The 25,602-nt window shown below is 44.0% G+C and overlaps 1 protein-coding gene across 3 annotated transcripts in view; it reads left to right on the top strand.

The window, feature by feature from the left end:
• Nucleotides 1-25,602, top strand: part of ARHGEF18 (Rho/Rac guanine nucleotide exchange factor 18) — a 98,217-nt gene that overhangs the window by 16,653 nt on the left and 55,962 nt on the right. The window contains exons 5-10 of one of the 3 annotated variants that reach the window (XM_069091714.1): nucleotides 1,072-1,186; nucleotides 4,724-4,781; nucleotides 6,448-6,492; nucleotides 9,989-10,069; nucleotides 10,470-10,575; nucleotides 11,151-11,304. In XM_069091714.1, coding sequence (XP_068947815.1) covers nucleotides 1,072-1,186; nucleotides 4,724-4,781; nucleotides 6,448-6,492; nucleotides 9,989-10,069; nucleotides 10,470-10,575; nucleotides 11,151-11,304 — 559 coding nt within the window. Of the gene's footprint in view, nucleotides 1-1,071; nucleotides 1,187-4,723; nucleotides 4,782-6,447; nucleotides 6,493-9,988; nucleotides 10,070-10,469; nucleotides 10,576-11,150; nucleotides 11,305-13,170; nucleotides 13,249-25,602 lie in introns of those variants that run through there. The other 2 variants (XM_069091670.1, XM_069091697.1) reach the window with 2 other exon arrangements.

The raw sequence follows: 25,602 nt of genomic DNA, 5'->3' as shown, positions 1-25,602 counted from the left end.
TCTCCCTTCCCTTAGATGCTTTCTCAGATCTCCACTTCATTGTGTTTATTCTCCCAGACCACCAATGATCAAGGGAATGAATCTTGGGGCAAAATAACTGCCATGATTCCACCAACCATTGTCTCCCAAAATGAGGTAGGCTAGGAACTCCAGCAGACTTCATATCTCCCCTAGTTCCACAGTGTACATTTTTGTCCTCTGATCTGTAATTTGGCTAATATAGGTAACTTCCAGTGAAGAAATTCCCTCTACCAGATCAGCACCTTCCTCTCCCCCCCCTCCAACTTACAGTCTTGGAGAGTTGACTGAGGGCACTGAAGGGGAAAGGCTTGCCCAGGTCACGCAGCAAGTATGAATCACAGGCAAGACTTGCTTCTTACTCATAGTCTGGTTCTCTCTCCACTGAACCACACTGTCTCTCTGTATATAGAAGGTGCTTAATAAATGTTTATTAATAATTATAAAAGCTCCTAAGAATCATGGAATTTCACGATTGGAAGAGGTGTGAAAACCAAGCTGTAGGGGTGGGCTTTTCTTTCAATACAATTCTGTTAAACACATACATCTTATACCCCTTAGGTTAGTCGTGGTGCTGGGGTTAGGTCTGGATATAAAAAGCTTCTCTGAGCCTACTCCTTTAGCAGGCTCTGGGGAAGGTTGGGTCCTCTTCCCCACAAGTCTCTCCAGGTGGGCTCCGGCTATGGAATGTCATTGAAATGTTGTGAATTTCCCCATTCTTTCATAGTCCAGTAGTCCAATGCCCCCAAAGTCCAGGAATGAGTTAGAAAGGGGTCTTGGAGAGCACAGAGAACCCTGTTGAATCAGATGCATCTTTGGGGTCTGGGACTTTATCCCAAGGAGACCTGACAGTGTCTTCAGGTAGCCTGGTCCAGCTATGGGACCCTGAACAAGTGTCTCCTTCCCATCTCCGGGTCACAGTTTCCTGCTTGGTAACAGGATGAGTTTGGGCTTGGTGCTCTCTAAGACGCTTCTCCCTCTCAGAGGGCTTTTTCCATCCTGAGATTCTTTTTTCAGTCCCTGGTTCTCCTCACTGATACCTAATCCCTGCAGGAATTTGACAGCTCTTGGAAGAGGCTGAGGTCAAGGTCTGTTCCTCAAACCAGTGATATGGTTTCTCCCTCAAGAATCGCTCACAACCTGGAGGTTTCCATTCCAGCTGCCCAAGGTTTGTTTTGAATTTACTGGAGGAGAGGGGGTGTCTCTCAAGGGACATTCTCTGCAACATGGCCTTGACTCAGGCTTCCTTCCCTCTACCCACCAATCTGTAAACTGTTCCTTTCCCACAGACAAGACCAGAGAGGGGGTGCCCAAGGGACTTCCTCTTTGACAGAGGGTGTGAGTAAGGGCCCAAATTGGTTCACCATTAAAAAAATATATATTATCTACCTAAGGATAATATAGGAGGATTTAGCAGGCCTGCCTCAGTGGGAGATTCCTCAGTTCTTCCAGAGAAGACAGATTGCTTGGGGGAAGGGCATCCAAGGGGTTTGGGTTTGAAGGAATGTGTGGCCGGGTAGAAATCGCATTCAGGTGCTCCTGATCAAATCTAGGGTCTGGCTATCCAGGGACCAGGTAGAGGGTCTGAGGGCTTGTTCATAGAGGAAGGAGGGACATACAGAGAGGCTGCTTCTACTTCCACTGCTGCCTCCCCATCTCCCAGGACCGCAGGGGGCATCCATTGCTTCTCCTGTACTGTGTGTGCTGCCTCTGAGCACCTTTAACCACTTTTTTTTTAATTAAAATTTTTTTTACCTTTAACCATCTTTAAACCATAAAGCTGTGATTCTGCTGTATCCCTTTTCTCCCTTTTCTAGCTTGCTTTATTTATATCTGTCCCTCTCAGTCTCCCTGGATTTTCCTGTCTCTCTTTATGTACATCTCTCATTCTGTCTGTCCTTTTGTGTTTGTGTATGTGTCCATGCCTGTGTGTCTCTTCCTGGTTTCTTTCTCTGCATAGATGGCTGTTTCGTTTTCTGTACTGTTTCTTTGGGTGGTGGGTATGTTCTCTTTCTTTGTGTCTATAACCTGCAGCCCAACACCCCAAGCTTTACGTGGACGGGACTCGATCTTGGAAGCAGCTCCAAATTCTCGTTCTCTTTGCTTTATGATGTCCTCACCCAGAGTTTCCTTTGGAAAATCTTAAAATGTACCCTAAAAAGTTAGGTGGCCACAGATTTGGGTCTTGGACCTCCCACAAATACTCCAAGTAGCAATACTTATATCAGGTATAAGACAGCCTGAATTCAACCTCCACCCAAAATGAAGAAAATACATAGAGGAATCATAGCAACACATAGTCCTCCTACCTTTTCCTGAGGTCCCAAATCCTCCAGACTCAACTATGGTGCTTCATATTCCTGGAGGTTGCTAGAGAGGAAATTCTCTGATATTTAGCAGCTACGAGGGCCAGGGATAGAGTCATGAAGACCTACGTCAGATACCCACCTCAGATACTTACTAGTGATATGGCCCTAAGCAAGTCACTTAGCTTCTTTCAGCCTTGGCATTCTCATCTATAAAATGGGGGTAAATATCGACACTTGTCTCCCTGGGTTTCTGTGGGGATCAAGTGAGATAATATTTATAAAAAGCTTTTCAAACCTTAAAGTGTTATGTAGTTGCTGGCTCTTTTCATTATTATTTCGAGGAGTCCGCCTTTCACCCCAGAGGCCTATGGAGTCATTTAAACTTATGGCAACTTGAACTCTCCCATAAGGAAAAAAAAAAGAAACCTTTGGAATTGCTAGAGAAGCTAGTCCCTTTCTTGTTGAATGTGTACTGTTCAGACAATTCATAGTAACAGAGGGCAAAATCATTATAACAACAGCTAGCATTTGTATGGCACTTTGAGATTTGCAAAACTCTGAACAAATATTGCCTCATTTTCATCCTTATCATAACCCTGGGAGATAGGTGCTATTGTTATACCCATTTTACAGATGAGGACCCTGAGGCCAGCAGGGCTAAATGATTTGCCCAGGATCACTCTGCTGTTAAGAGTTTGAGGCCAGATTTTAACTTGGGTCTGCCTGACTGCAGGGCAGGTGTTCTAGCGACTTCCACTACCTTGCTACTCCATCTTTTGCCCTCCTATGTTATAGCTTCCCTGCTGCTTTCTTGGAAGGGTCAAGTGCCCAATCCTCTTCTCCCCAAGAGGCTGGCATAGCTGAGAGCCCCATTTCGTTCACCAAAAAGTTGAATCCCAAATTCTAGAACTTGGAATTATTTGGGAGAGAACTTGGAGTTAGTGGTGTTGACCCCTTCTCTGTCTGGGGAAATGGATTCTGGAACTTTAAAACTTAGGTGATTATTGAGGCAGCTTCACGTCTGGTGCTACCCAATAAAAATACTCTCCTCCCTAGAAGGCTAGATTCTAGGATCATGCTGCCCAGAAAATCTCCTGCTTCCATTCAAGAAACTGCAGTTGAGAAATTCCCTGAATACTCCTCTCCATAGCTGTGACCTCCCTCTAAAACTCTATCTGGGAATTATAGGCTCTAGAACTCACTTCTTAGGGCAGATCCCATAATGACATACCTGGGTCCTGGAAGAAAACAGCTCCTCCTAGGACTCAAGTCAGCTTTACAGCACTGATAAGTCCTCTAAAAGGAGAAATAAAGAAAGTCCAAATCTTTGATGGTGAAACTCCCTTTTTACAGACTAGTAACAAAGGTACAGATCCTCCCATAATGAACCATGCCAATTAGCTCACTTTTGATCACAGACCTACCTTCCACTAGCTTCTGTGAAGCTAAGGGGCTTGTCCAAATCCTCCCAAAAATGAGATAATGTTTGTAAAAGAGTTTTGCAAATCACAGGGGATAGGGACCTGTGATTTCACTGGATTTAGGGAACTCCCTCTCTTAATGCAGGTGTTTACAATTTATTGTCTTGGAAAGCTGTCTGTGGCGGTGAGAAATTAAGTGACTTGTCGAGGGTTACTTAGCCCATCAGAGGTGAGAGGTGAGGTGTCAGAGGTGAGATTTGAACCCAGGCCCAAGGATGGCTTAATTTCAGGGAGATCCATGAACTTGAGTGGAAAAAAATTACATCTTTATTTCCAGATAATTGGTTTTCCTTGTAACCCTATGTATGTTATTTTATGCATTTAAAAACATGATTTTGCAAAGGGGTGCATAGGCTTCACCAGATAATCCAAGGGGTCCATGACAAAAAAAGGTAAGATCTCTTGCTCCATAGGAAGATCACAAGGAAAAGTCCTAAACAAAAGCTCCCCACCCTTATCAGGTTGATCAGGGAACTCCCTACATTCACCTACTATGTCTCTCTTTGTCTCCCTCAGCAGCTCAATTTGGGTCTCTTCCTTTCTCTGTCACTCAGTCTGTCTCTGGCTGCCTCTCCTGTCTGCCTCTCCTGTGCATTTCCCCTCCCTGTGGGTTCTCTGCTCCTTTCACACACGCATATTTCTTTGTCTGATTTCTCTCTCTCTTCTATTGGCTCTCGTGTCTTACCTTTTCTCTTGGCTAGGACACCATGGACCTTCACTGACTTTTCCCCATCCCATGACAAGAGGGCCTAAGCAGGTGGTCAGGTCACAAACAGCCATCTACCTTGCCTTACAAGGGGCCAGCAACATTCAGTACACACAGGGTGGGGAGTGGGTAGTTCTGGTGAGGTCTAGATCTCAGGAGCCTGGACCTTTTTTCTTTGTATTTTGTGCTTATTTTGTGCTTTCTCCTAGGTATTGAACCCCCTATGCTGGAAAGAGCAGAAAAAGACCATGTGTCCCCTGATCACGTGTGAGTACCCCTGATTTTACAGTAGTCCAGAGACAAGAAGGGGAGAGGAAGGTACCTGAGGGCTGAGCTGTGTGTTCTGCCTGCCCAAGTGACAAGATGAATTTGTGTGGGGAGAAAGGAGGGGGCAGTGCAGTAAACCCCTTATTATCAGTGGCTTTTCCTAGTTAATCTTCCATTTTCTAATATGGTCTTTGGTCATGGGCAAGACCCTTCCCCTCTTTAATCAGTCAGTCAGTCAATAAGCAGCCTTCATTTGTTTAATCTCCCATCAAGTAAAGCCAGTGAACTTGTTAATCCCTATAACCCCTTCCAACACTGATGTACCATGAATCCCTCACCTTCTTCCTGTCACTCCACAGGGGAAGAAGCTTTTTTTTTTTAAACCGTCAACTGTGGTGCTGATACCCAAACCAGGAAGAGCCAAAACAGAGAAAGAAAATTACAGATGAATTTCTGTAATGAATATTGATGCAAAAATTTTATATAAACAGACACCTGGGAGGCTCAGTAAGACACCAATGCAGTCCTAATGAAATTTCCAACCTGGGCTCTGAGGCTTTAGGCCCTCAGGACACAGGGAGCAGAGACCATGAGCAGAGACTTAAGATATAAGCACATCCAAGGACCCAGACACACATTCCTCACAAATGGTTCTTGAGCTCCCATCTCCATGAATAAGCTGTCCCTTATGCCTAGAATGCCCTCCCTAGTTTCTGTCAAAGCTCATCTCAAGGACTTTCTTGATCTCTCTGTCCCCTCTCCCAGCTGCTAGTGCTACATACACCCTTTCACCTCATATTTATTTACAAATACCTTATATTTAGGGCAGCTAGGTAATGAAGTGGATAAAGTACTGGGCTTGGAATCAGGAAGGCTTATCTTCATGAGTTCAAATCTGGCCTCAGACACTTACTAGCTGTGTGACCCTAGACAAGTCACTTAACCCTGTTTGCCTCAATTTCCTCATCTGTAAAATGAGCTGGAGAAGGAGATAACAAACCACTCTAGGGTCTTTGCCAAAAACAACAAAAAATGGAGAGTCAGACCCAATTGAAATAACTCAACAACAACCTTGTATTTATTTTGCATATATTCTTATGTTCATATTCCTCTGATAAAATGTAAGTTCTCTGAGGGCAGGGAGCATTTCATTTTTTCTTTGTATCTCCAGCACCAAGTCCAATAGTTGATACATAATAGGTTCTTAATATCACATACATATACACAATATGTACTTGATTGATATACACAAACACACATAAACTCAGATTGACCAAAGTATATAGATTTACACACCTGAGTCACAGGTATCACTTTAAAAATATGCTTTATTTATTTATTTAACATTCATTTAAAAATTTTTTGAGTACAAAATTCTATGCCTCACTCCAGCCCCTCTCCTACCCATTGAAAAGGCAAGCAGAGGCAGCTAGGTGGCCCAGTGGATAGAGCACCAGCCCTGAAATCAGGAGGACCTGAGTTCAAGTCTGGTCTCAGACACTCACTAGCTGTATGACCCTGGGCAAGTCATCTAACCCCAATTGCCTCAAAAAAAAAGATGAGCCATATGATATCAATTATACATGTGAAGTCATTTCCATATTAGCCATATAGGATATCACTTGGGATAAATGCTATGTGTCAATCTCTCTGTTTCTCCCTCTAGTTTGATTGTCCAGCAAGTCCTTCACGAGCTCAAGCAGTATCATGGGTGAGTAGATCAGAATTCTTAGGGCTCCTGAACCCTCTGACTGGTGTCCTGCTAGGCTCCTCCAGGGAGAAGATGACCCAGAATTTGGAGGTGACCTGCCTGTAGTTCATGCTCAGGATTTTTTTTTGTTTGTTTGTTTTCTGAGCTATGGTTAGCAGAATGCAGTGGAAAGGATGCTGAGACTTGGGAGCCAAGAGACTTGGAGTCAAGCCTCATTTTCTCAGCTCCATCACTAGTTCAGTGTGTGTGTGTGTGTATGCCCTTGGGCAGGTCCCTCCCCCCTCTGAGTCTCAGTTTCTCCATCTGTAAAATGGGGGATCAGGCTGGATGATTGCAAGGCCTCTTCCAACTTTACCAGCCAGTGATTTCTGTCTCTGAGTCACAACAGAGGATCGTCTAGTTAGAGCTCAGAGGGGCCTGACAGCAGCTCAGCACATCTTCCCTGAGCCCACCTTGTGCCCGGTTTCTAGCTCCAGGGGGCACAGACCAAGCCGCTCTTCTCACTGCTTGAATACTGCTTGTACACGCTCCATTGCTTTTGCTCATGCTAGCCACCCCAATTGGCATCTCCTCCTCTTCAAGTCTGCCCATCCTTCATGGTATGGCTCAGCAATCCAGTATCACCTCCTCCATGACGCCCTCCCAGGATTATTCCATCCTCACCAGTTGTCCTCCTAATACCTACCCATGCCTTCTTTGGAACTTACTCACATAGGGCCTTATAGTGTTATTCAACTTTCTGTATTTGCATCTCATTTCATCAGACTAGACTGTGAGTGTCATGAGGGCAGAGACTGGCTCTCCTATATCTCTGGATCCCCTGTGATCCCCTGGCACCTAGAATGTGCCCAGTCAGTATTTATAAATGAGCGTCATTGGGTTCTAAACCTAGTTCTGACTCTAGCTCATTTTGTGTGACCCTGGGTAAATCACTTACCTTTTCTGGGCCTGTTTTCCCATCTGCAAAATGGAAATGACCTCACCAGTCCCTTCCAGTTCTAAATCACTGTAATCCTACATAAAACAATTAGAGAACGTTTGTAATACACAATCAGAGTTTAAGTTCCATGGGGTAAACTCAGTGTTGCTGGATTTCAGAGAAGGAGGAGCTTGCTCTCTGCAGGCTGAAGTAATCTGGTCATATGGAAAGGCCTTGTAGAGAATGCAGATTTAGGGCTGGAAAGGACCTCAGATGTGATCTGGCCCAGCCCCTTCATTTTACAGTTGAAACTGAGGACCATACATGTAGTAAGCAAGCACCAGAGCTGGGATTCGAACCCAGTTCCTTTGACTCTGAATCCAGCATTCTTTTTTGACTCTAGAATATCAAAACTGGAATTAAGTTCTATTCAACAATTTTTTTTCTTTTTTGAAAAATTAATTCCTTGTTGATGTCTTTTGTTTTCTTCTGTCTCCACAATTTCCCTAGTACTCTCCTCCTCCTCCATACAGCCATCCCAAATAACAAATAGCATTTTTTTTTGAGGGGGGAAGGCAAGACAATTGGGGTTAAGTGATTTGCCCAAGGTCACATAGCTAGTAAGTGTCAATGTCTGAGGCTGGATTTGAACTCAGGTCCTCCTGACTCCAGGGCCCGCGCTCTATTCACTGTGCTACCTAGCTGACCCCAAATAGTGTTTTTAAATATAAAAAGAAAGAAAAAAAACAACATAACTGATCAATGCATCAAGGAAGTGCAAAAAGTTGTACAATGTACAACCTTTGTCAACTTCCTTCCACTGCTAAAGAGTACCTTTATATTTTATATGAAGAGTATCTTCATATCTTTACTTTTGAATCATGCTTGTTCATTATGGATTTTTAAATTTAATATTTTATTTTTCCCAAATACATGTAAAAACAATTATTTAACATTTGCTTTTCAAAAATTTTGAGTTCCAAATTCTCTCCCTTTCTTCCTTCCCACACACCCCTATTGAGAAGGCAAGTAATTTGATAAAGCTTATATATGTGTAGTCACACAAAACATTTTTTTTCATGTTAGTTCATTATAGTTTTATAACATTCATTTGAAAATTTTTTGTGTGGTTCTTTCCATTTCCTTTTCAGTAAATACTTATTAAGTGCCTTCTCTACAACCAGGCCCCTGTTCTAGGTACTTGGGGATATAGAGATGCCTTCTATGGGCTTAAGTCCCTTATAGGAGTAAGCCTAGCCCCAAGGGAAAGTATACTGGGGACCAAGGAGAGATCCAGACAAAAGACTTTGGGAACATTGGAGGAGAGAAAAAAATCTTTGTTAGCTGGCAGGAATCACAGAAGGTTTCATGGAGTACATGGTACCTGAGTTGGGCCTTGAAGAAAGAGGAACTTGGCAGGCAGAGATGAGGATGGAGTCCACAGCCTGAGCGAATGCATGGGGTCTGGAGAAGGCAGGAAGAGGCAGGAACTACCCAGAAGTCTCACGACTTTCCTGGAATTCGAGGCTAGAGAATTTAGAACTCATCTAGGCTCCTTCCTTGGCGTTAGGAAGGACGAGACAGGAGGAGGTGATGAACCTTGAAGAACCCTTGGGTTCTTTTTAGGTGAGTGTCCCAGAATCATAGGATCCTAGCATACAGAACCACAGGGGACCTTAAGGGTCACCTGGTCCAACCTGGTCATTTTTATTTCTAAGGAAATCAAGGCTCAGAAAGGATGAATGACTTTCTTTAAAAATCACATAGGTAGTATGTAGTTGAGCTGAGATTCGAAACAGCTCTTCCCACCACAAACCCAAAGCTAGCTTTATTTTACCTGATGGAGAGAGTAGTTGTTGGCAGTCGAGAGGCTTGGCAAGACAAGGTAATAAGCATTTATTAAATGCTTACTGTGTGCCAGGCACTGAGCTAAGATATAAATAGAATGTAGATAGAAATAGAATATTTCTATAGAGATATAAATAGAAGCAAAAAAGAAAGCCTCTGTCCTCAAGGAGCTTTCATTCTAGTGGGAGAAAACACACAAAAGGAAGCTGACAGGAGAGAGAAGGTACCTCCATGAGAAGTCCATAATGTTAGAAGTAAAGCCAAGAGGGCAATGAAGGTTAGCCAGCCTGGGCTCCTTCCCAAAAAATGGCAGCCCTTGGGAGGAATTCACCAGTGGGAGAAGGGGACTGGCATGGCAGAGGGATGTTCCAGGGTGAGAGGGCTTCTGGGGCAGAGGAGGTCCCAAGCACTGGAGGAAGCTCCAAGGTGAAAGGCAGCTGGGACGTGATGGTCAAGTCCTGAGATGCAGAAGTAGAATCAGGAGGGTAAGGAAGGGCCTAGGCACGGTTTCTCCAAGTGGGGAAGTAGAGGAGGCAGCCCAGGCTTTACACACCTGGAAAATGTGGGTGTTCTGCCTGCTGGACATCTAGAAGGGAGGACAGGTGAGCTGTAGTCTTTGTATACAGCAGACACAGAGGTTCTGACCAGGACTATCTTGCCCAGACCTGGTAGAATCTGAAGCTTTCCTTAAAAGGTGCTGAGTTGGGCTATTCCATTTGACCTGTACAGGGCGAAGCAAAGGGCTCACTTAGGGGATGACCCTAGGGATTCCCAGGAGAACATAACTTGGTTTGAGTTCCTGTCCAATGAGTGAGTATGTGAGGGAGTGGGGGGAAGATCTGGCACCAGCCAAGCAGCTGGCTTGGAAGGGACTCTGAGGAGGAGACCAGTGCTAAAGGCTGCAGTTCACAGCTGGCTTTGCAGCATGGGGGGTCTGGGGGAGGATGTTCTTGGGGACGAGCCTGGCAGCACAAGAAGTTCTAACCAAGGACAAGGAAAGTGGGAGGTGAGACACCCACCAGCTTTAGGTAATAGGAATGTGCTGTTCTAATGGACTTTGGGGAGAGCCTGTGGGCCCTACTCCCAGCAGCTGGAAGTAGAGGACCCATCCAGGAGTCTGATAGGAAGAACCAACCCAATTCTCCCTGGCCTGAGCCTCCTGGGCTTTCCTGATCCCCTGACCTGGGGTCTGCTGGGGATCCCTCTTCAGGAAAGAAGATGACGGGAAGAGTGAAAAGAGTGAAAAGGGAACCAAGGTGAAGCGGAGGCTGAGCTCCCTGAGAAACAGAGTGACTGGCTCCTGGCAGAAGGATAAGGTAAGGATAGGAAGCCTGGCTCCATCACCCAGCTGGAACTGGGTGTCAGCCTGAAGTATTCTGGTCAGAATTGGGCATGAGCTGCCCAGTGTCAGGGGACCAGAGAGGAGCTACCAAGGTTCTGACACACCCAAACACCTTAGGTAGACCCCCACCCTCTCCAGAAAGCACCCCAAGGGTCTACCAGGGCCTCTGTCCTGTGGACCCTATATTCTGCAAGGCTATTCTCAATATGATCAAATACAAAGAGCTCTGGACCTGGATTCAAGTCCTGGTTCTTCCTGACTCTGTGTCCTTGGTCTCTAGTTTCCTCATCTGTGAAATGAAAGGGTTGTAATGGCCTCTCAAGTCCCTTCTGACTTGAAATCTATGATACACTATGAAATTGTATGATACATACATGACTCAGGCTGACATAAAGGGCTCCTTCCATAAATATGCATCCAGGTCTTCCTGGCTCCAGACCAAGGGTTTGATCTGCTGCCCCAGTCTCCTCATCTGTAAAAGGAAGGCAGCTCAGCTCTAATGCTATGCTTCTCTGACCAGTTCTAAGACCTTCCCTCCTTCTTTCTCAGGGTAAGAACAAAGAACAACAGAAAGAGATAGAGCCAAGGGAAAAATGGAAAAGCATAAATGGTCACCAGTTAGTGCCAGGGACTTTCTCCAGCTGCATCAACTGCTCCCTGTGTGGCAAACCCCTGCTCAATCGGAATGGGCTGCAATGCTTAAGTGAGTACCCCTGGCTGCTGGCCTTTCCTGGGATTGGCTTCATGTTTGGTGCCTTCCCCTACCTGGCTCCTAAGTCATCTCCTCTCCCCCCAGGCCTGCTTGGCTGTCCTGCCACACTGCTCCCCATCTCTTCTCCACCTGGCTGTCCTCCCTCATCGCCCCCTTCCTCGCCTGGCTGCCCTTTTAGACTGCCCTGTCACTCACCTGTCTGATTCCCTCTCTATACCTGGGGCCACCATTTCTACCACTGCCTGGCTGCTCCAGCTCACAGTTCTTCTCTCACTCCAACCAGTTCCCTCTTTCCAACACTGTCAGCCTGGGCACATTCTCTTTAATTTCCCTAAAGAACTGACTTCTCAAGCCTCAAATGTCAGGGACAGTTTAGTTGGAAAAGGCTGGATTTGGAGTCAGAGACCTGGGTTTGAATCTCAGATCAGCTATTTGCTCCCTTTGTAACCTTGGGCAACTAGGTGGCGCCATAGTGCATAGTCAGGAAGACATCTTTCTGAGCTCAAATCCAGCCTCAGACCCTTACTAGCAGTGTGACCCTGAGTAAGTCACTTGACCCTGTTTGCCTCAGTTTCCTCTTCTGTAAAATAAGCTAGAAAAAGAAATGGCAAACCACTCCAGTTTCTTTGCAAGGAAAACCCCAAAAGGGGCCATGAAGAGTCAGACAAAACTGAAAAATTACCCAAGACCATATGTGGATCAATAGTCCAAATACAGTACTTTGTGAGATCTAACTGGGCTGGAGTAGGGGCAGAAGTGGGAAAGGTCATAATCAGATCTTCTGCCCTGTGGCATTCATTTGACCAGGAATAAATGCAGAGGAAGGAAGGAAGAAAACAAGTCTTCTTCCAATCCAAAATCCAATGTCTTCTATGTGCCAGATGCCATTCTAAACACTATAAATATTGCCTCATTTGAGCCTCACAACAACCCTGGGAAGTAAGTACTATTATCATTCCCATTTTATAGATGAGGAAACTGAGGCAAACACAGAGGTTAAGTGACTTTCCTGCTGAGAAGGGAACATTCTTTTATGACCAATACAAAATACCTGCCATTTCCTTGGTGGCTGCTCTGAAAAACCTATTTTTTCTCTTCTTGGAGAGGATAGATTACTCTCTCAGGGGCCAAAATGGGAGGCAGGTGAAGCATTTGACTTTGAACTAGGGATTTGGGGCAGAAGGATAAAGAAGCAGGTACTTCTACTTTTCCACCAATTAGTAAACATTTATTCCTGTGTGCTAGGCACTGTTAAGTGCTGAAGATACAAAAAGAGGCAAAAGACAGTCCTGCCCTCATGGAGTTTACAATCTAAATAGGGAGACAACATGCAAAATACATACACAAAGCAAGCTACAGACAGGAAAAATTAATAATTAGGGAATAATAGAAATAATAATAATAGATAATAATTAGGGAAGGTCCTAGAATTAAGAGGGGTTTGGGGGAAGACTTCCAGTAAAGGAAGGAATTTTAGTTGGAACTTTCTATAGATGAGGAAATGGTGGCAGACAGAGGTTAAGGGACTTGCCCAGGGTCACACATCTGAAGTGGGGTTTGCACTAAGGTCTTCTTGACCCCAGGACTTGTACTTGATCCACCTAGCTGCCATTTATTAGTTTGGTGACCAACCTGAAGCCATTTCCCTAATTTCAATGAGGCAGAGTCTTTTCATGGATAAAACATGAGGGTTGGATTAGACTGTCTCTGAGGGTTCATCTGAGACCCCTACCAGCTCTTGATCTGTAGTTCTAGATCTGAAAGGCTGTGACTAGGAATTTTAGTCGTTAGGGCAAATTTGATTGAGGGGTGGGGAGGAGACTACACAGGTGTACTTGGGTAAGAGTTTTCCCCTAGGGGCGGAGCTGAGCTCTGTGGCGGCTTGGAGAGTGAAGGGTGTGATACCTCGGGAGCTCCCTGAAGCCTGACTCTTGGGTAAGTCGCAGGCTAACCCTAGCCTTCCAGACCAGGGATGATGGGACCTTACAGGGCCTACACTTCTCATCCTCAGTCAGGTCAGGGATCTGCCCGTGGAAGGAGGGAGAGGGAGAATTGTGAAGGCTCTCGCTCAAATGCCACCTTATCCATGTCCCTCCCTCACTGTCCTGTCCCACAGTCCCAACACCCTTCCTGGCTGCCCAGGGCTGGGTGTACAGCCTATCAGGTGATACCCAGGGCTTAGTGGTGCTGAGTTCATTGGATGAGGTGGTTGGGGTTCAAAGCGAAGCTGTTTTCTGGTGCTAATGGAAAAACATTGCCAGCTTTGGAGAGCCCAAGGCAGTTTCTGTTCTACCAGAACACTGGGCTCACTTGGGCGATACAAACAATATCTTTTGTCATTTTGATTCAGTGTTTTTGGCTCTGGAGGTTTATGGGAACTGAGGTGAAATTCTTGGAGAGTGTGTGTGTGTGTGTGTGTGTGTGTGTGTGTGTGTGTGGCGGGGGGGGGAAGGAGGTGATGAGAGGAAGGGAAACAGATCTGGTTATAATGGAGAGATGGGAGGAACGCCCTGCCGTTTTTAGCTCAGAGACAACCCATCACAGGAGCCTGACAGGCGAGGCTCGCCTCTATGGCTGGTGATTTAACCTGTTTGGGCGTTTATCTGCCGAGAGACAACGTGGTGTAGTGGATAGAGCTTTGACCTTGGGGTTAGGAATATCTGAATTCAGATCCTGTCTGTTACTTGTTAACTCTGTAACCCCAGAATGATCGTTTAGCGCGTCTTGTTAACTGTGTAACCCTGGAACGGTCATTTAGCGCCTTTTGTTCTAACTCTGTAAACCCCGTAATGGTCATTCAGAGCGTCTTAGCCTCGCTTTCCTCCTGGGATTCTCTTGACTTCCTCGGGACCCCTTTTGGGTCCACTCTCTATGGCCGCCTCAGTCTGCCTACTTCTAGCCCCTCCCAAGCCGGGCCCTGCCCTAGGTGCTGTACTTAAATTAAGTCCTTTACATAAACAAGCTGCTCCTATTTACATAAAGGCGTTAGATGAATCCCAGGGCGCCCAGGTGGTGGTATTATCTCGGGCTCTCAGCTCTGTGTGTCATGGAGAATGAACAATAATTCCTTAAACAGGCTTGTTGGAGGATAGAGAAGCCTCCTGTCTTAGATCAAGTCTAGTCTCTTTCTGGATGAGATGGGACTTTAACAGACTGTATTTAACACAGACAGATAAAAGTTGCCTACCACTGAGAGGGAACAGGGTGTAGTTGATAGTGTTGTACCATGAGTTTGGAGGATCTGGGTTGAAATCAGGCCTCAGACACTGTGTGACCCTGACCAAGTCACTTAACCTTTCTCTGTCTCAGTTTCCTTACCTTATAAAATAGGGATAATAATAGCACTTACCTACCAGGGGGATAGGGGGAAGGGAGGGAGGAAATAAGCATTTTAAAAGTACCTACTATGTACCAAACACTACACTTAGCATCTTTTTTATTCTTTTTCTTTCCTTCCTTTTTTCTCTTTTTTTCATCCATTTTTTTATTGTTAATTTTATCTGATTTGATTCTAACAACAACCTTGGGAAGTAGGTGCTATTATTACCGAATTTTCCATTTGAAGGAACTAAGGCAGCCAGAGGTTAAATGACTGGCCCAGGGTCAGATAGCTAGTCCATATCTTAGGTCAGATTTGAACTCAGGTCTTCCTGACTCCAGGCTGCCCATCAGATGATGCCCAGGGCTGAGTGGTGCTGAGTTAATTGGATGAGTTTGTTGGGACTTTTATGCTAGAGTCCATAAACTTGTTTTCTTTTAATATTTTGAGAACTGCATTTCAGCATAATTGGTTTTCTTTGTAATTCTATGTGTTTTATTTGATACATTTAACAATGTGATTCTGAGCAGTCCATTCATAAGGCAGACAGCTATCAGACTGATGGGCAAAGGGGTTCTAGATTTGATGATATCTAAAATCACTTCTGGATCTTAATTGATACTCCTGTGGCCTCTGAGGCTCCTTCTGACTCTGAGACAACAGTGATCCAAAGAAATCAGAAGCTGAATGGATAAATAAAAAAAAACAAACTTGAGATTGGTCTAGAACTTTCTGAAATTCAAAGCTCTGTGTCATCTTTCTGAAAGGAGAAGGAAGCTGCCTGGAAAAATCAAAAGGAAGGCTTTGGCAGCTTGCCTGGGATGGCAGTGATAAACAAGATAGGAATTCCGGCTAGAATGGGAAATTGTGGGAAGGTCTCCAGGAAAGGAGAGGAAAAAACCTACAGAAGGTCCTGGACAGATCCCCAGGAAAGCCACCAGAATTCAGGCTGGACAGGTAGTCCGGAAAAGGGAGCTGTCCTCAAATCAGGCCCATCCTACATCCTAGCTCGGTGAAGCCAGACAAGCTCTATGCTTGGCCAGCTTCTTCTCTACTTTCCTTTACAATCATCCTCTTATTTTCCTTCTGGCCTTCCTTGGAACTTGACTCAGCCCACACCTGCCTCTAGGTGGATTTTCTTGGCAGGCAGATGACTGGTTTTGTCCTACTATGAACCATTTTTTTTCTTGTAGCTGGTCCAAGAGAATCAATCAATGGTTCAGCTTTAGACATAGGATGTCACCTTCTCTGGGAAGGCCCTTCTCATGCCCAGAGGCCAGAGCAATATCATAGGACCACAACTCTAGACTTGGAAGGGACCTCAGAGACCATCTAGACCAAGTCCCTCATTTTACAGATGAGGAAACTGAGGCCCAGGAAGATCATAGAACCAGAGAACTAGAGCTGGAGGGGACCTCAGAGGTCATCCAGACCTGGGTCAGTCACTTGCAATTGTCTTGGATTTTTCAGTGCTGTCAATGGACCTGAGACAACATTCTCTCTTCAGACACACACAAAAAAATCTCTGTTATATTTTATTTAACAAAGAATTGCCTGGAGCATCTGCAAGCCTGTCTCAACTTCTTATGTCAATAGGTGGCAGGCATACCTCTATGTGAAACTATGCCAGCCTGGTTGGTTTTATTATTGTTGCCCAGGATTGGTAAGGAGAGAAGGGAGAAAGCATAGCGAGATAGAAAACAGAGGGGAAAGGAGAAGAGAAAGGGGAGAGAGGAGGGAAAGGGGAAAGAGAGGAGTGAGAGAGGAGAGGGAGAATTGGGGAGAGAAGGGAAAGAGGAAGGAGGAGACAGGAGAGGGAAAAGGGAAAGAAGGGAAGGGAGATAAGGAGAGGGGAGAGAAGAGAAGAGAGGAAGAGGGGAAAGAAGGAAGGGGAAAAGGGAGATAGGGAAGAGAAAGGGAGAGGAAGAGGGGAGAGAAGAAAGGAGAGAGAGGAAAGAGGGAAGAAAGGGGAGATGAGTGGAGAGATATTCCCACTTTCCTATATGTAACTGTGGTTGAGGACCTAGTCAGAACTGTGAATTTTCATAAGATATAAGAAAATAGCCTTCATTCAGCCGAATTAATTTCAGTTTCAATTCAACAAATATGAGAACCTGGGCAAAGTCACTTAACCTCCTTATGGGTTAAAACAATATGGCTTCTGAGGTCCCTTCCAATGCTAAGTCTAGGCAGCTAGGTGGCACAGTGGAGAAAATACTCAACTTCTTGAAATCAGGAAGACCTGGGTTTGGTTCCTGCCTCAGATACTTACTATGTGACATTGGGCAAGTCATTTGAACTTTGTCTCAGTTTTCCCATCTGTAAAATGTGGATAATATTAGCATTTCCCTCCCAAGGTTGTTGTGAGGATCAAAGGAAATAATATATTCAAAGGGTATTTGCAAATCTTAAAGTGCTATATAAATGCCCGCTATTATGACCCTAAGAATATTTCTTAAATATCTACTATGTGTAGGTACTATGCTATCTTGGGGATAAGAAAACAATGATGAAAGAATCCTTGTTGTGGAGAAGCTTCCATCCTACTGGGTCAAACAACCTATACACATATAATCAATCAATCAACAGTCATTGATTAAGTGTAATTCAATACCTACTATGTGCCAGGCACTCAGCCTTCAGGCTAAGGATACTAAGACAAAATTGAAAGACTTCCTGCCCTGTTTGCTGGGGTAAACAATATGTGAACATATCAGTAAGCAGGAAACATATTTCTATCAGCAAGCATTTATTAAGCTCCTACTGTGTGCTATGCACCAGGAATACACATATAAAATTAAATTCTGCCTGCCCTCATGGGGCTTACAATCTATCTAGGCAAAATATTTTCGAGGGGGGTAAAAGGTCCTAACAACTCTGGGAATCAGGAAAGGCCTTGCAGGACTGGTCTCCCTTGAGCAGTGCATTCAGGAAGCTGGGCAGAGATGAAAAAGATGGGGAGATTCGGGGTGGGGGCATTCGGACATGTGTACAAAGACACACAGGGTGGAGATGGAACACTGTGATGGGGGATAGCCAGCAGGCCAGTTTGACTGGAATTGGAGAGGGTAGGAAGGGGAAAAGTATGAAATAAGACTGGAAAAGCCAGCTTACATGCAGTCTTATATGTCTGGTAGCTCTAGGGCACAGGGAAGGGGGAAGTCCCCTGCAGAGTCAGTCTTCCTGCCCAGTTAGCTTTTGGGAGAAAAGGCAGCCTGATATTGGCTTATGGGTTTTGTTTGTTTATTTTTTTAACTTCTTTTGGGTAATTGATGCTTTTGGCAGTCTTGTGAATAATGTTGTTTAAACACATAGAATAAAATGCATAGGATTACAAGGAAAACTAAGAATACTGAAATAAATTTATAAAAAAATAAGTTTGTGGACCCAATTTAAAAGCTCTCTGTGTGGAGAATTCTGTTATCTCTTACTAGATAATAGGTAGGTAGCAAAGGATTGCTGTTATTTTTCATAAAATAACAAAGCAAGCTAATGGCTGGGATACTCTGGTCCAAAAGCTTGAACCCTAACTTTGTGACTGAGGAAGTTGCTTCCCCTTTGGGGGCCTTGGTTTCCCCAGAATCACAGACTTTGAGATGGAAAGGATCTCAGTGGCCATAACCCATTTGTGAAAGAAATCCTTACTGTAACATACCCAACAAGTGGTCCTTGGGCCTCCGCTTCCTTTTAACACAGAAAATACTTGAGGCTTCCTATCACATCCCCCCAAGTCTTCTCTTCTTCAGGCTAAAGATTCCCAGTACCTTTAACTGAGCCTCATACGACATGGACTCAAGGCCCTTTGTTATCCCTGTTGCCCTCCTGTAACCCTCTCTAGCTTATTCACCTGCTTCTTAAATTGTATGCACAGAAATGAACACAAAACTCTTGCTGAGGTCTGATGAAAGCCTGGAAACTATGCCTCCCAATACAGCCCAAGACTGAATTGTTTGTTTGCTCATGTTGAGCTTGCAGTCCACTGAGGCCCCTAGATCTTTTTCAGAACAACCACTAACCATACCTCTTCAATCTTATATTGTGAAGCTGATTTTCGTAACCAACTATAAGACTATCGCACTATAAGGTGCTATTGAACATCATTTTATTAGATTCAACTTGGTGCTCTAGCCTGTCAACATCCTTTGGGATTCTATCATCCAGTGTATTAGTTCTCCCCTCCCAATTCTGGGTCATCTACAAATTTGATGAGCATAACTTCTATGTCTCTTATCTAAATCACTGATAAAAAAAAATATTTAAAAGCACCAATCCCTGGGGCACTCCACTGGAGACCCTTTGTTGTGTTGACATTGAACCACTAACAACTACCCTGAGTTTGTCCATTTCATCAACTCTGGGTCCATCTAATTATCTTCTAGACCATATCTCTCCATTTTCTCCATAAGAATTGTATCTGATATCTTATCAACAATTTTGCTGAAAATCTAGGTAAGCTTTATCTGGGATATAAAAGCTTTCCTTTCATCTACTGTCTTAAAAATTACATCATAAAAAAAGGAAATGAGATTAACTTCACCTGACCTTTATTTCATCTACCATGCTGGCTCTTTGTAATCACTGTTTCCCTTTCTAGACCTTTGCCAGTCATATCTTTAATGATCAGTTCTAGAATTTTCTTAGAAATTGAAGTCAAGCTTAAAGATTTTGTTCTTTCCCTTTTTTTGCATATTGGTACATTTGCCCTTCTCTCATCTCATGGTTCATTTCTCCCATTTTCCATGATCTCTCAGATGTCACCGACAGTGGCCCAGCCATCACATCTGCCCACTTCAGAGCCCAAGGTTGGAGTTCATCTGGGCTTGGTTCATCAAGGGCAGCTCAACGTTCTCCTTACTCACCTGGGACATAAACTCCCTGTTAGTCATTTTCTAGTACAAAGGTCACATATACTCCTTGGGGAGAAAATAGAAACGCAGTAAGAACTGAATAGCACTGTATTCTCTTTGATGAGAGTTCTCATCTTCCTGCCTTCCTCAAGCAAAGATCCTGTTTCTTTGATCCTCTGTCCCTCCATTTTCTCTTTTCTCCTCTTCTATAAAATGAGGAGTTTGAACTAGAAGATTCAATTCCTCTTAAAGAAACTTTTAAGAACTGTTCTTTGCATCGCCCTGCACTTAGGGCTGGAGATAATAATTGCCATTGACATTTATAGCAAAATTGGCAAATAGTACCTTGCACTTACTATTTCATAATTTTTTCATCATATTTTTGCACATACTTGCACATACTGTTTCATCATATTTCATCACTATTCATTCACCCTGTTTTACATGTAAGGAAACTGAGCACCCTACAAGAAGCCATTTACCCATGGTCACATAGCTAGAAGGTAGCCGAGACAGCATTTGAGCTCGGTTCTTCCTGATCCCAGGTCCACCACTCCCTTTACTACACTAGGTCAGTATGAAACAGACACAAATCATAAGAACTCCCGCAACTGGACTAAGTATAAGATGAGGGAGGCATAGTTGGACAGTGGTCTTTCTGAAATACATTTGAAGATGTCAGTAGACCCATGTGCAGAAGAGGAGTACCACAGAAGGAGATGACCACTCTGAAATCTGATGTCATTGAGCTACTTTAAGAGGGGAATGTCTTCTAGGTTCAAGATGGTGATCAGTCTGGTGTTTTGTGCCCTGGTCAGAACACATCTGAAATACCATGTTTAGTTCCAAGCATTGGAGGAAGGCAAGCAGGACAGTAAAGGGTCCTGAGTCCCTGTTCCATAAATACCAGTTGAGGGAAATGGAAATATTTAATTTGGAGATGGAATACTCAGAGGAGAGGATGACATCTGTGAATTATTTGAAGGGCTTTCATATGGAGGAGGTATTCAATTTGTCCTGTTTGGTCCTAGAGGGCAGAAACAGGAGCAATGGGGAAATATTTCGAAGAGACTGATTTAGGATTGATGTGAGGGGGAAAACCTTTTTAACCATTGTTGTTGCTGTTTAGTGGTTTCAATCATTTCTGAGTCTTTGTGACACCATTTGGGGTTTTCTTGGCAAAGATACTGGAGTAGTTTGCCATTTCCTTCTTCAGCTCATTTTACAGATGAGGAAACTGAGGCAAATCAGGTGAAGTAATTTGACTGGGGTCATACTGCTAGTGTCTGAGGCTAGATTTGAACTCAGGTCTTCCTGGCTCTAAGCCTTCCTGTACTGTCCATAAAAGGAATGGACTTGCTTGGGGACTCCTTCCTGTGTCATTAGCAATGAACTTCCCTTCTTCCTAAATCTTTTCCTCTCCCATTCCTCTATATTCTGTTGCTAAAACTTGGCTCCCCTCTGATGAGACAGCCTCTCTAGCCACTCTTAACAATACTAGCTGCACCTTCCCTCATTTTCCTGGACTTGCTAGTCAAGGCAGGGGAGCTGGAATATTCTTTGCTCCTCATTACCATTTCCAGATTCTCTCCTTATCTCCATCACTCACTAACCCTATTCTTCATCCACACCATAACCTTCAATACCTCATCTCTTCTGTGCTAGCCATTCTCTTCTCTTTTCCCCATCTTGACCCCTTGGTGAATGTAGCAGCAAGCACCCCAAGCGTCCTCAGGGTTTGCTGCCAATACAGGTTCTTGGATCTGCTTTGTTAAAGGAAAGCAACTCAAAATGGGTTAACAAGCTTACTTTAATCAGTCAGACATATATCATTTACCTTGTTCAGGAGAAAAGGTCAGCACCCCAAACTTCAAAGTATACAGGCAGAATTATCAAGACAGAAACAGATCAAGTAGACAGATTTCCAAACTGTCCAACCATTACATCCATACCTAGTCAACATCTGGTTTTCCACATCTGGGTTTTTCAAATGGCTTCCCAGAATACAGATCAAATCACAGAACACTTCTCAAAGTGAGCCCCCAAAACAAAGCCTCACATCAGGGCTTATATAGCCTTCTTCTGGCTCAGAGAATGTAACAACCTTTTGGACCCACTGGCCAATCAAAAAGTTTCTACTGAAAAACAAGCCTCCCACCCCTGGCTCCAGGTGCACTTTAGCCTAGGGGCAGGGAAGATCTTCCAAATTTGCATTCACATTACAGTGAACCAATTCAACTCTATACTGTCTTCTTCTCTAAAGTCCTTAGGCCCCTTATATTGCTGGTTGAGCCCTGACAAGCCTCAGCCTTGAGGATCAAGTGAGGGGTTTTTGAGGATAAAGGAAAGGTGGGCATATTTGTAGGAGTAGAGAAGCAGTCAGTAGAAAGGGTGAGATTGAAAATAAGTGATGGAATGGGCATGACAGAGGGGTTGATCTATTGGAGGGATGGGATTCACAATCGAGAAGGCCTGGATTCAAATCTTGCCTTAGTTACTAGCTATCATCCTCTATCTATTCTGATCTTTGTAGCTAAATTCCTTGTAAAGGTCATTTACAATAGGTGCTTCTGCTTTCCTTCCTTGTACTTTATAACTTGGCTTCCAGCCTTATAATTTCACTGGAACTGTTCCCTCCAAAGTTACCAGTGACTTCTTAACTGCTAATTCTAATGACTTTTTCCTCAATCCTTATTCTCCTTGATCTCTCTGCAGCTTTTGATACTGTTGATCACTCTCTCCTCCTTGATGTTCTGTTCTGGGTTTTGGGGATACCACTCTCTCTCCTGGTTCTCCTCCTACCTATCAGACCACTCCTTCTCAGTCCGTACTGCTGGATTGGCATAGAGATCTAACCACAGGTATCCCACAGTGTTCTCTCCTTCCTCTGGGTCCTTTTCTCCCTCCACACTGGTGATCTCTTGGTGATTTCACCAGCTCCCAAATATTCAATTACAATCTCTATGCTGATAATTTTTAAATCTAGTTATTGCATCCTAACCTCTCTGCTGACCTCGAGACTTGCGTTCAGCCACTAAAGTGCTTTTCCTGAAATGCAGGTCTGTACTCAAAAAATACCAATGACTCCCTATTATCTCCAAGATCAAGTAAAAAATCCTCTGTTTGGCAGCATTCAAAGGCCTATATAACCTGACCCCTCTGCCCTTTCCAGTCTTCTTATACCTTACTCCCTGCCACATCCTCTTCTATCAAGACCCTCCATCTCTCAGCTCTGGGAATTTTCACTGGCTGTCCCCCATGCCTGGAATGCTCTCCCTTTTCTCCAACTACCAACTTCCCTATCTTCCTTTAAGTCCCAACTAAAATCCCATCTTTTACAGGAAGCCTTTCCCAACCCTTCTTAATTCTAATGCCTTTTCTCTGTTAATTAATTCCTGATTATCCTCTGTATAGCTTATTTGTTCATATTTGTTTGCTTATTGTCTCCCATGTTAGACCGTAAGCTCCTTGGGAGCAGGGACTGTCTTTTGCCTCTTTTTGTATTCCCACTGCTTAGCACACAGTAGGTGCTTCATATTTATTGACTTAGTATTTATTGCCTAGTCTGTTCTGTCACCATGAATTCATTGGACATAGATCTTCATCTCAAATTATTTACCTTGTATTTACTCACTGGTCTGTGTGTCTTCCTCAGTTTACACACAGGATCACAGATAAAGAGTTGGTAGGAATTTTAGAGGTCGTCTGGTTTTTACATTTTACAGATGAGGAAACTGAGACCCAGGGGACTGTCATGAGAGGTGAGGTTTGAACCCAGGTCCTCCAACTCCAAAGCTCTTTGGAGCTCCGATCCAGACCTCTTTCTACCACATTTCCTTCTCTTTTGAAATGAAGGTCCCTTCCGGCTCCAATATTCCATGATCCAATTCTAATCAATCTAACAAATATTGATGACATGCCTACTCAGGACAAGGCTCAGTGCTAAGCCTTGGGCTTACCAAGATGGAAACCTGGGAGGACACCACATACATATGCACAGATGAGTAAATACCAGATAAACGCCAGATAACTTGAGATGGGGATCTATGACTTGTGATCTTCTCTTGGTGGCAGACATTTCTCTCCCCATAGAACTCTGCCTGGGGGCTGGGGGCTGGGAGTTGGCACTGCCCCTGGTGCTGTAGCAATGGTGGTGGCAGCTCCTCCCCCTGACCTTCCAGCAAAGACATTTCAGCCCAGTTTATTACCATCTGCCACTGATGGAAAATCATCAGATGGCAAGTTAAACTTAATATATAATTAGTCACACATAATGCCCCAAAGGATAATTCCCACAGATATGCAGCCACCCTTATTGACATTCTTTTCTGGCACTTCATACATGTCATTAATGAAGAGCCCAAGGGCCTGCTCCACCACTGTGGGCATGGTGAGGCATTAATGTGTTAATGAATAAAAGGGCATCTATTAAGTCTTAATTATGTGCTAAGGACTAGAGAGAACACCAATAGAAAAATGAGTCAATTCCTACTCTCAAGGAGTTCCCATTCTAAGTGAAGACTATACATATACGAGACTTTGGCTACAGGGCAGATGACTCCTGTAGATAGATGCTTCTGTACTATGAGGCAGCCATGATTCAATGTCAATGTGGCTACTTATTCCACTTGTGCTGACCACAACCCCCTCTTATGTAAACCTGGCACAGAGGAGCCCACCCAGGTACTGAAAACTCTCTTTGTTCTGTCACAATTTCATGGACACCAAGGAAACACGTGGGGATGTCCATCCATAATCCCTCACTCTTGACAAATGACCAGCTCACCTCCTCTTCTGGGCATAAATGTCCCTGCTGACATCTTTTATGCCACTTTCTGTCTGTGTACAAGTCACGTGTACAGACTACATCCTACTGACATGAATCTTTCTGTTGACCTTTGAGTAACTGGAGAATTTATCTGTGTTGGTGTCTAGTTCACCTATAAGGACAGGGATCATACCATGTCTTATCTAAACTTTCTTTTCCCCAGTGCCTAGCTTCACATTCTGCACATGGTTGGTACTGAATAAATATTTGTTATTTGTTAGACTGAATCAAAGAGGCAGCTAAGTGGATAGTATGCTGGGTCTGGGGATCAAGAAGACCCATTTTTCTGAGTTCAAATACAGCCTCAGACACTTACTAGCTGGGTGACCCTGAGCAAATCACTTAACCTTGTTTGTCTCAATTTCCTCATCTATAAAATGAGCTGAAGAAGGAAGTATCAAATCACTCTTGTATCTTTGCCAAGAAAACCCCAAATGGGGTCATGAAGAGTTAGGCATGACTGAAAATAACCGAACAACAAAAAAGGTTGAATCAAAAGCAGTCCATTCCAAATATACCACAACTTTGATTCTAGGTTGGCATAATGGCCAGAGTACTTGAGGTAAAGGGGGACTGATTTCAAATCCTGCCTGACTTTGTATTACTACTACTACTACCACTATTTCAAGGTTTGCAAAGGGCTTTACACATATTACCTCATTTTATTCTCACAATAACCCTGGGAAGTATGTTATGATACCCCCATTTTATTAAGGAGGAAACCGAGGCTAAGGGACTTGCCCAAGTAACACAGCCAGTGAGTGTCTGAGGCAGGATTTGGACTCTGTTCTCCCTTACCCCACTGCCAGCCTACAAAGTTGTAGGTGACCCAAAGGACAATGTAAAGATTTATGCCTATAGGACACAGCATATATATGACTTGTACACAGAAAGTAGCATAAAAGACATCAGCAGGGCATTTATGCCCGGAAAACCCAATTGCATTGGTCACTTGCCAAGAATGAAAGATGACAGATGGACAGCCTAAGCAATTCCCTAGTTAATCAATCAATAAACATTAACTAAATTCCTACTATGAACCAGGCACTATGCTAAACTCTAGGGATACAAAAAGAGGCAAAAAGACAGCCCCTGCTTTCAAGGAGCTCAGTCTAACAGATAGCTCTGGTGTCCATGAAATTGTGAAGGAACAAGAGGACGGACGAGCTTTCAGTGGATTTCTTTTGGGTAGGGGTCTCTATAACAGGTTCTGAAGGTTGGCTACGGCAAGGAGAAAGAATTAGTTTCTAGGGTCTTCATTCAGGAGACTTAGCTCCAAAATACAGTGATCATTA

The sequence above is a fragment of the Petaurus breviceps genome, unplaced genomic scaffold (genome assembly GCF_028583685.1).
Source record: "Petaurus breviceps papuanus isolate PSGF00001 unplaced genomic scaffold, PetGlider_PUasm1.0 103, whole genome shotgun sequence".
Classification (NCBI taxonomy): Eukaryota; Metazoa; Chordata; class Mammalia; order Diprotodontia; family Petauridae; genus Petaurus; species Petaurus breviceps.
This window is presented reverse-complemented; position numbering and strand designations above follow the sequence as displayed.